Here is a 10,996-nt window from a genome sequence, read left to right as displayed (position 1 = left end):
TGCCAAAAAGCTTTATTTATTTATTTCCTAAACATATTTTAAAATAAGTTGCTACTGTTGCTGCAGTTTTTTGGTTTAGATATTAATAATAAATGGATAATTAAATGGATAACTAAAAAAATAAATGTCACAATGCAAAAAAAGTTTATTTATAAAGTTACATGTATGTATAAGTGCACTAAATGCACTTATTTTTATTTAAACTTTAGTTTTTATATCTGCCTTCATTTTATGCTTAAATTAAATAAAATCAGCATATTTAGTCATTTTTTTACGGTATTACAGTAATTAATTCCCTGTTACTCACTATCACAATGAATGTTATATGTTATTAGTTTTTTTTTTTTTTTAAATATTAGTCATTATTATATTAATTATTTTGGATTAAATATTATTTCATTAAAAATTTAAAAAATAATTGTCATGATGAAAAAAGCTTTAAGGCTATATTTTAAATGTATGTATTTATTTATTTCCTGAGAATATTTTTGTCAAGTTTTGTTACTATTATTGTAATGCTACTTCTGTCATTTATTGGTAAAGTTTATGAAAATTTACTTTGCATTTAATTGAATTTGATTTGATTTCATTTATTTTAACTTATTTTATTTATTAAGTTATAGATTTTCAAACTTTTTCAAACCTAATTGATTTCAGTGTTTGGCTCATATGGAAAAAGTCTTTCACTATTGCGCTCTATTTTTGTGCCAGCATTAACTTTATTAAGTTCAGTTGTGTGTCATATTTAATAAGAAGTGACACATTAACATGATCTTTCATTCTTTTTGGTATCTTCCCGTAAAAGTGGCTCATTAAATCTGTCTCTCTCTCAAACAGGCCGCCGCTCTGACTTCAGTCCTCCTGTAAATGTGTAAAATAATACCAAACCCAAAAAACAGCAGCTGTAAAAGGTCTGTGTGAAATAAAAAGTGGCTAAATTATATATGCGGATACATGTGTGTGTGTTAAAGTGCCGCCAGCGTCTGCCTGCAAAATCCTCTACTAGACCTTCAGGAAATGAAAGAGAGAGAGAGAAAAAGTAATACTGAATGGAAGAAGAAAGCAAAGTGTTAGAAGCAAAAAAAAGTGTGTATGAGGCATTGAATAAAAAATAATGTTTAAAAAAGTGCTCAGGTATTTTTAATACCTGCCTATTTTATGCTTTAATTAAACAAATTTAGCATATTTAGTCATTTTTACTGTATTACAGTAAATGACTCCCAACTTCTTATCACAATGAATATTATTTATTTTGTTATGTATTATTTTAGATATTAATTATTATATTAATTATTTTGGTTGAGATATTATTTAATATAAATTTTAATGAAGAATTAAAAAAAAAATCATTTGCAGTCACAATGTCAAAAAAGGTTTAACAGCTATATATTTTAAGCTTGTTTATTTATTTATTTATTTATTTATTTTCTGAACATATTTTATAAGTTTTGTTGCTATTACTGTAATGCTACTTCTGACATTTTATTTATGCTCTTATTTTATTTTATTTTTTCAAAATTTCTGCCTTCATTTTATGCGGAGATTAAATAAAGTCTGCATATTTAGTCATTTTTACTGTATAACATTAATTTTTATTTTTCTCAAAAAAAAAAAAAAAAAAAAAAAAGTGTACAAGCCACTGGATAAAAATAAAGTTTAAAAAAGTGCCCAGATATTTTTGATACCTGCCCATTTTATGCTTTAATTAAGCAAAGTTAGCATAGTTAACATATTTAGTAATTTTTACTGTTTTTTTTTTTTTAAATATTAATAATTATTATATTAATTATTTTGGTTGGGATATTATTTCATATTAATTTTAATCAAGATATAAATAAAAAATAGCCGTCACAATGCAAAAAAAGTTTTAAAGCTATTTCTTTTAAGATTATTTCTTTATTTTCTGAACTTATTTATGACAAGTTTTGTTACTATTACTGTAATGCTGACGTTTATTTATGAATTTTATTTCTTTTTTTAATTTCTGCTTTAATTTTGTGCTTAAGTTAAATAAAGTCAGCATATTTAGTCATTTTTACTTCTTACTAAAACAAAGTTTTTCTTTTTGATTTTAATAAAAAAAAAGAAAAAAAACTGTACGAGGCATTGAATGAAAAATAAAATTTTCAAAATTGCTCAGTTTTGTCAGATTTAGTAATGAAAACTGCACAATTTACAAAAATTAAATTAAATTAGATTTTAAAAATGCAAAGAAAAACTTAAAATATATTTTGTATATATTTTAAGTTTTTCTTTGCATTTTTAAAATCGAATTTCTAATTTCTAAAAAATAATTTTGAATGTTTAATGCAAGTCTATACGTTAGATGAGTGCAAAGAAGTCACAGTAAAACATCCTGCTGGAATTTACTCACTTCCTCTCCTTGTATTAACTCACTTCCTGTCTCAACGATGCATTAGTCAGATCAGTTTACACTGTCATTTAAGAGAAAAGAGCCCTTAAAAACTCTTACGAGAAGCACAGACACAGGATACACAGGTTTCCCACGCAAACACACCGTTCACACTCTGGAATCTGCTGAAATGCTGCGGTTCTCCAGCACTTCTGAAAGGCACATTTATGTACCATCAATCCATCCATCATCATGTCATCGCTCTGACGCTCTCCTTCACTACGTTCAGTGTGTGAATTATACTAACAGGTTCAGTTTTCATGTTTTTAAAGGAATTTCTTTCTGTACAAGGTGCTTAAAATGCTTGAAGTACTTGAATTTGACTTTCTGAAATGTAAGGCCTGGAAAACCCTTGAAAGTAGCAATTTTCCTGAAGAGGTAGTTAAGAAATTCATATCTTTAGATGCAAAATTCACGCAATTAAAAAAACAATACTTTTTTTTGCTTATTTCAGTTAATGTCATAAAACTTTCAAGCTGAACTAGTAGTAGTACTAATAGTGTCATGTACTGTAAACATGGCTGAAGACAAAAAGAACAGATGAATTGAATCAATTGAGTCATTTATGCTGGAACCGAACTTGTGATTTCGATCGTTCGTTTCAAGTCAAAGTATCATATCATAGCAAAAAACATGATTCACTGCTTCGAAGCGCTCCAGTTGGACATTGTATCGTGAATCCTTTGATTCAGATCTGGCATTCAAATCACATATCGCGAATCATTTGATTTAGATCAGGACTTCGGAGCAGGTTCGTGAATCCTTTGACCTCATATCCGAACTTTGCGAATCGTGAATCAATTGATTTAGGTTGGGACTTTGTGTATCGCAAATAATTTGATTCAGATTGGAACTTTGGAACCTGGATTGCGATAGATTTCATTTGAATTGGAACTTCGTGGCGGGTTTGCCAATCTTTTGCTTTAGAAAATTAGAGCGCAAATCGCAAAAAAGATTGGGCCTTTAAATCGCATATCGTGAATCATTTGATTTATATCAGGACTTTGCCAATCATTTCACTTAGATACAAACTTTGCAATCAATTCGGGACAAGATAGGGACTTAGGAGCGATTTCTCGTTTTTTTGTTTTCTCAGATTGTTTTGCGAATTATTTGATTCAGATTTGGCCTTCAAATCGCTTAGCGCAAATCATTTGGTTTAGATCAGCACTTTGCGAATCATTTGACATAGATCCAAACTCTGTGTACAGTCGGGGCCAAAAGTTTTGAGAATTACATAAATATTGGAAATTGGAAAAGTTGCTGCTTAAGATTTTATAATAGCAATTTGCATATACTCCAGAATGTTATGAAGAGTGATCAGATGAATTGCATAGTCCTTCTTTGCCATGAAAATTAACTTAATCCCGGAAAAAACTTTCCACCGCATTGTTAAGAAGGCTTCAGGGCATCCAAGAAGACAAGCAAGCGCCAGGATGGTCTCCTAAAGAGGATTGAGCTGCGGGATCGGAGTGCCACCAGTGCAGAGCTTGCTCAGGAATGGCAGCAGGCAGGTGTGAGCGCATCTGGACACACAGTGAGGCCAAGACTTTTGGAAGATGGCCTGGTGTCAAGAAGGGCAGCAAAGAAGCCACTTCTCTCCAAAAAAAACATCAGGGACAGATTCTGCAAAAAGTATGGCGAATGGACTGCTGAGGACTGGGGCAAAGTCATATTCTCCGATGAAGCCTCTTTCCGATTGTTTGGGGCATCTGGAAAAAGGCTTGTCCGGAGAAGAAAAGGTGAGCGCTACCATCAGTCCTGTGTCATGCCAACAGTAAAGCATCCTGAGACCATTCATGTGTGGGGTTGCTTCTCATCACAAGTTTGCCCAAAAATACAGCCATGAATAAAGAATGGTACCAAAACACCCTCCAACAGCAACTTCTTCCAACAATCCAACAACAGTTTGGTGAAGAACAATGCATTTTCCAGCACGATGGAGCACCGTGCCATAAGGCAAAAGTGATAACTAAGTGGCTCGGGGACCAAAACGTTCAAATTTTGGGTCCATGGCCTGGAAACTCCCCAGATCTTAATCCCATTGAGAACTTGTGGTCAATCCTCAAGAGGCGGGTGGACAAACAAAAACCCACTAATTCTGACAAACTCCAAGAAGTGATTATGAAAGAATGGGTTGCTATCAGTCAGGATTTGGCCCAGAAGTTGATTGAGAGCATGTCCAGTCCAATTGCAGACGTCCTGAAAAAGAAGGGCCAACACTGCAAATGCTCTTGCTTTGGATCAGAACTTGGAGCATTAATTATTTGATTCAGATCAGGCCTTTAAATCGTGTTTCGCGAATCATTTGATTTCGATCAGGACTTCGGACCAGGTTCGCAAATCATTTGACCTTAAATCCGAACTTTATGTATTGCGAATCAACTGATTTCGATGGGAACTTCATGTATCACAAATCATTCAGATAGTTTTTGATTTGATTCAGATCAGGACTTCAGAGCGGTTTGTCTTTTTTTTTTCTGATTTTTTTTCCTAAAAAGTGAGATCTCTGATTGAAGTCCTTGAAAATCAAATAAGTAGTGCTTGAAAAGTTATTGAAAGTCCTGGAATTTTATTTTACAGTATCTGTGCGAACCCTGATTTCAGATACAGTCTGCTGAACTTGGTCTGAAACTACCGAAATAAAATTTGGTTGTCGTACCATTGTCGAGCAAACTGAACTCACTTAAAAACATTACAAAACACTAAAGTCTTTTTTATATGTGACCCTGGACCACAAAACCAGTCATAAGGTTAAATTTGACAAAACTGAGATTTATACATCATATGAAAGCTCAATAAATAAGCTTTCTATTGATGTATGGTTTGTTAGGATAGGACAATATTTGGCTGAGATACATCTATTTGAAATCAGAAATCTGAGGATGCAAAAAAATTAAAAAGACTGAGAAAATCACCTTTAAAGTTGTTCAAATTAGGTTCTTAACAATGCATATTACAAATCAAAAATTACATTTTGATATGTTTATAGTAGGAATTTTACAAAAAATCTTCATGGAACATGATCTTTACTTAATTTCTTAATGATTTTTGGCATAAAAGAAAAATCAAAAATTTTGACCCATGCAATGTATTTTTGGCTATTGCTACAAATATACCCCAGCGACTTAAGACTGGTTTTGTGCTCCAGGGTCACATATGTCTAAATGTTAAACGTGTTAATCCTGCTGGTATTTACTTGCTCTTCATTTAAATTCAATTCAATTCAGTTCAATTCAGTTAATCTTTTGTTTTTAGTTTCCATATGGGGTTGTTTGTTTGCAGAGTGAGGTGAGGTTACCTGGCTGATGTGGACTTGCTGGTGAAGCTGTTTCTGTTTCTCCATGAAGTTGTGGTGCTGTTGCTGCAGCACGAGTTGCGCCAGTGTGCTCTGCGGCAGCGGGGCCGACTGCGTCCGGTTTAGGGGTCGGTGGCGCGGTAACCTGGCGCGAGAACTCGCAGATGAACGGTCCTTCATCACCAGAGGAGACGAGGAGAGGACAGGAACACTACCTGTGACTGAGAGAGAGAGATATGAATCACACATGAATCAGAATTTTAAACAAACTTCCCAAGAACTATTATGGGCCAATCATACAGGACACGTACACCTGAACAGACACTTATTGGGAATTATACTATTAAAATAAGCTTAAAACAAAAGAAAATAATTTAATTTTGAATTAAATTAATTCAAATTAAATGTTAAATTAAATGAAAAAACATTCTATTGTTTTAATAAATAAATAATACAACAATAATATGTGACCCTTGTCTTAAGAAGCACAGGTATGTTTGTAGCAATAGCCAAAAATACATTGTATGGGTCAAAAATATAGATTTTACTTTTATGCCCAAAAAATCATTAGGATATTAAGTAAAGATCATGTTCTATATTTTGTAGATAGATATTTTGTAAATTTCCTACCATAAATATATCAAAACTTAATTTTTTATTAGTAATATGCATTGCTAAGAACTTCATTTGGACAACTTTAAAGGCGATTTTCTCAATATTTAGATTTTTTTGCACCCTCAGATTCCAGATTTGTTTAAATAGTTGTATCTCAGCCAAATATTGTCCTATCCTATGTATAAATCTCAATTTAAAAAAATCGCCACTTATGACTGGTTTTGTGGTCCAGGGTCACATATATAAATATTAATATTCAATATAATTACATAACAATAATTGATAGAATATAATAAGGTAAATCATACATTTATTATTAATATGATAATATATTCATATTTTTTCTTCTTAATTATGGCTTACTTTATGGTTTATTTTTACTGTATTTTAATGCTACAATTACTGTAATTCTACTTCCGTCATTTATTTATTTACTATGAGTGAACTCTTAGTTTACTTTGCACAGTTTTAATGTTTTCAGTCAATTTTGACCATTGTTATTTTGCTTTGTATTTTTACTTTTTTTTTTCTATTGTCATTGAATGATGTAAATTCTTTGGCACAACAAATTAACATCAACTGTGTCATTTTCTAGTTATTTTATTAAGTTATTTTATTACTTTAAGTGGCAACTGAAATAAAACAGGGATTTTTATATTATATGATATAAGTTATTTCAAGTAACAGAAGTGTTTTTTATGGTTTCAGTTGCTGATATTAACTGTTGTCTGATATTCCGCCATCTATGCTGATGCCTGTCACTTTAAAAAAAAGTGCACTTCCTGTGTGCTCCACTCACCAGGTGACATCATCCTCTGCTGTCTCTGCTCCTTCAGCAGGAGGTGTTGCAGGAGCGCCTGCTGCCCGTTGCTCACTTTAGCCTCCATTGAGACGGGAGACGCGGCGGCCGCAAGACCTTCTGTGCTCCGATCCTTCAGCGCCGTTCCCGTCTGAAACGGCACAGTTCAGACAAACACTATTAATATTCAACGCTTTCCTATTTTTGCATTTAGACGCAAATTTCCACCCAAGCATGAGCGAGACTTACATAACACCCAGCATATGAAATATTAATAACTGTGCTTTTTTAAAACACACCGAGTCAGCGTTTGCGTCCGGCGTCGTCCATAAGTTGCACATAATTATCAATCCGCTTTTAGAGCTCCCTAGTGACTCATTCAGCTATTTTAAAATGTGAAAGTGTTGAAAGTATTCGGCAAAAGTGATCCGTGTTTTGATTTGCTGGCATGTTACGCGCTTTCCCGACACCATTTCTTTACGTTTTTAACAGCCCGTGATGAACGAGATGCTAAACTCATGCCCTGAAACCCTAAACCGAGAGCCTGTTTATCTAAGGGCTAAAGATCCCACGGGTCAGAGGTCACGAGCCCCATTAATCCACACAAGCACTCAGTGAAAGCAGAAAATGAGACATGCTCCTAAACCCTCCGCAAACAGCAGCTCAAACCCTCATCTCTGTGAAAACACGGCTCATCTTTGCACTCTATAAAGAGGATCGGCACGTCGCTGTCTCCTAAAGCGCGCGGCACATTCCTCATACAGTATTTTGTGCTTTCACCGCAAATAGATGCGACTCCGTGTCTCACTGTCTCCTAAAAATACCTTGCTTTTTCTGCAGGATCTATTCATATCTGTTGCACAGCAGAACGGGAGCCAGCGATGCTGCTTTTGTCTTTAGGCCTCATATTTCTCAGAGGTTGCTCTTTCAAAGCTCATGAGACCTTGCCTTCAGATTTTTCATCTCTTGAATGAGTTGAAAGTTGTCATACAGTAATAGAGCTATACAAAGTGGAAAGCAACAGGTTACAGTGTTTGATGAGGAATGTTTGAGCTCGGAGTGGGATCTGACATTTCATTAAACAATTTTTGTATCTTGTTAACTCTGAGTTCAGTTTGAGACAATTAGCGTATTTATGCACTATTCTGTGCTGTTTTGGAGTATAAATTGTGATTAATGTGTCCACACTGAAATTTTAAACAATAAAAAAAATGCACTTTAAATACCCAGACAATGCACTTAAACAACCAAATAAATTAAGTATCAAGATTTTATGCAGTTCTGGGTGGTAAACCTCGTGCTACTGATCTCAAGAGGTGCATTAGCGACTGATGCTAGAGGTTGCGGTCCTGTTAGTGCACCCACCTCCCATGCTGGAAACACTGGTTCAAATCCCGCTTTTAGCAGGTTGAGTAGAATCAGAGGGGTTACATTGGTGCCGTGACCCATATGGGATTGAGGTTTAGGGGAGCGAGTATAACGGAAGCCAGCCAGTAGGAGCTGTGCAAGTAAACCTCACACCTCTGATCTTGAAGCACATTAGCAACTGATGCTAGTGTGCATGCCTCCCATTCCAGAAAACCTGGTTCAAATTCTGTTTCTAGTGGGTTAAGTAGAATTTGAGGGGTTACATTGGTGCCGTGACCCATATGGGATTGAGGTTTAGGGGAGCGAGTATAACGGAAGCCAGCCAGTAGGAGCTGTGCAAGTAAACCTCACACCTCTGATCTTGAAGCACATTAGCAACTGATGCTAGTGTGCATGCCTCCCATTCCAGAAAACCTGGTTCAAATTCTGTTTCTAGTGGGTTAAGTAGAATTTGAGGGGTTACATTGGTGCCGTGACCCGGATGGGAATAAGGTTTAGGGAGGTGAGTGTATTGGAAGCCAGCTAGTAGGAACTGTGTGGGTAAACCTCTCGCTCTGATCTCAAGACGTGCATTAATGACTAATGCTAAAGGCTGCTTTCCTTGTTAGTGCGCAGTCCTCCTATGCTAGAAATGCTGGTTCGAATCCCAGTCAGGGCGGGTCGAGTAGAACCGGTTACAACCGCAGTCAATGCGAGGCAACTAAACAATTGTCTTTCGTCTGTGCTGGTTCTTTGACATTGGCTTGGTGTGTCCTCGCCATAATTTAGTTAAGAACCACATTATATAAAACAAGTGTTTCTAGGTCTTTGTTTTTGTAGAGTTAGACGTGTCTGTGAAGGACATGAACTTACGCAGATGTGTGCGTGAGCAGGGTGCAGAGCCAGGGTGAGGTTTGGCAGAGAGGGCGACGTGTAGAGATTCAACAGGGACATGGACCCGTCCGTCTGTAGGACGCCCCCCTGAGACAGACAGCGCTGGAGCAGAGACAGACAGAAAGCATTACATCAGCTCTTACATAATGCAGCAGAACACAAACACAGCAACAATAGTACAGCATGAGATTGAGAACATCTGAAGAAGGACCAGCAGATCTCCCATATCAATGACGTAACCTCATGTAAGCATTCAGAGGGACCGATTTAGATATTGACATATGAACTTCCTCACTGTAGCACTCAGTCCGCGCACACAAACGTGATGTGACAAAATCACAGCCAGTAAGCATTCTAGCTTTTATTAAAGTATATAACTATAAGGAGTGGGATTTTGGACCAGTGGGATGTTCACTTCAGCCTTTTAATGCTTTGCAGTTGCTAGGGTGATCTAGGGTGTTTTATGCGTTGTATGTAATGCAGTTAGTATAGTTGCTAGTTTGCTCTGAAATTTCTCTAGTGGTCGGTAGATGGTTGCTAGGGTGTATGATTTTTAGTGTACCAGGGTGCTCTAAATGTTCTCTCGTTTTGCTAGGGCAGTGGTTACCAATTACGTTCCTGGAGGCCCCCCCAACACTGCATGTTTTCCATGTCTCCTTAATCAAACACCAGATTCAGATGATCAGCTCATTATTAGAGACTCCAAGACCTGAAATGGGTGTGTCAGACAAAGGAAAGATGCAAAATTTGCAGTGTTGGGGGTCCTCCAGGATCGTGGTTGGGAACCACTGTGCTAGGGGTGTTACTAGATGGTTTTTATAGTGTTCTATGTGGTTGCTAGAGTATTGTCAATGGTTTTCATATGTTGCTATGCAATTCTGAGTGGATGCTATGGTGTTCTGAATGTTGCCAGGTGGTTATTATAGTGTTCTATGTGGCTGCTAGGGCACTGTAAATAAAATTTGAATTTTGTGTGTTGCTGGGGTGTTCTGAATGTTTGCCTGTGCTTGCTAAGGTGTTGCCAAGTGGTTGTTATAGCGAACTATTTGGTTGCTAGGATGTTGCCAGGTAGCTGTTATAGTGTACTATGTTGTTGCTATGGTGTTGCCAGGTGGCTGTTATAGTGTTCTAGTGGCTACTAGGATGTTGTGAAATGATTTTTGTGTATTGCTATGTAGTTCTGGGTGGTTGCTAGGGTGTTCAGAATGTTTACCAGTGGTTGCTATGGTGATTGTTGTAGTGCTCTATTTGGTTGCTAGGGCGTTGCCAAGTGGTTGTTATAGTGCTCCAGTTGGTTGCAAGGGTGTTGCCACATGGTTGTTATAGTGTTCTTTTGGCTTTTGTTGTTGTTATGTAGTTCTGGGTGGTTGCTAGGGTGTTCTGGATGTTTGACAGTGGTTGCTAGAGTGTGTTATGGTGTTCTACTTGGTTGCTAGGGTGTTGCCAGGTGTTTGTTATAGTGTTCTATGTGGTTGCAAGATTGTTGCTAAGTTGTTGTTATAGTGTTTTATGTGGTTGTAAGGGTGTTCTGAATGTTTGCCAGTGATTGCTAGGGTGTTGCCAGGTGGTTGTTATAGTGTTCTATGTGGTTGCAAGAGTGTTGCTAAGTTGTTGTTATAGTGTTCCATGT

General features: G+C 36.3%; 1 protein-coding gene across 1 annotated transcript in view; it reads right to left on the bottom strand.

Annotated features, from left to right (window-relative positions):
* Positions 1-10,996, bottom strand: part of LOC141289954 (histone deacetylase 9-B) — a 51,134-nt gene that overhangs the window by 2,376 nt on the left and 37,762 nt on the right. Inside the window, exons 8-10 of the mRNA XM_073822148.1 lie at positions 9,346-9,468; positions 7,126-7,276; positions 5,715-5,932 (exon numbers count right to left, since the gene is read on the bottom strand). Coding sequence (XP_073678249.1) covers positions 5,715-5,932; positions 7,126-7,276; positions 9,346-9,468 — 492 coding nt within the window. The remainder of the gene's footprint in view (positions 1-5,714; positions 5,933-7,125; positions 7,277-9,345; positions 9,469-10,996) is intronic.

The sequence above is a fragment of the Garra rufa genome, chromosome 17 (genome assembly GCF_049309525.1).
Source record: "Garra rufa chromosome 17, GarRuf1.0, whole genome shotgun sequence".
Classification (NCBI taxonomy): Eukaryota; Metazoa; Chordata; class Actinopteri; order Cypriniformes; family Cyprinidae; genus Garra; species Garra rufa.
This window is presented reverse-complemented; position numbering and strand designations above follow the sequence as displayed.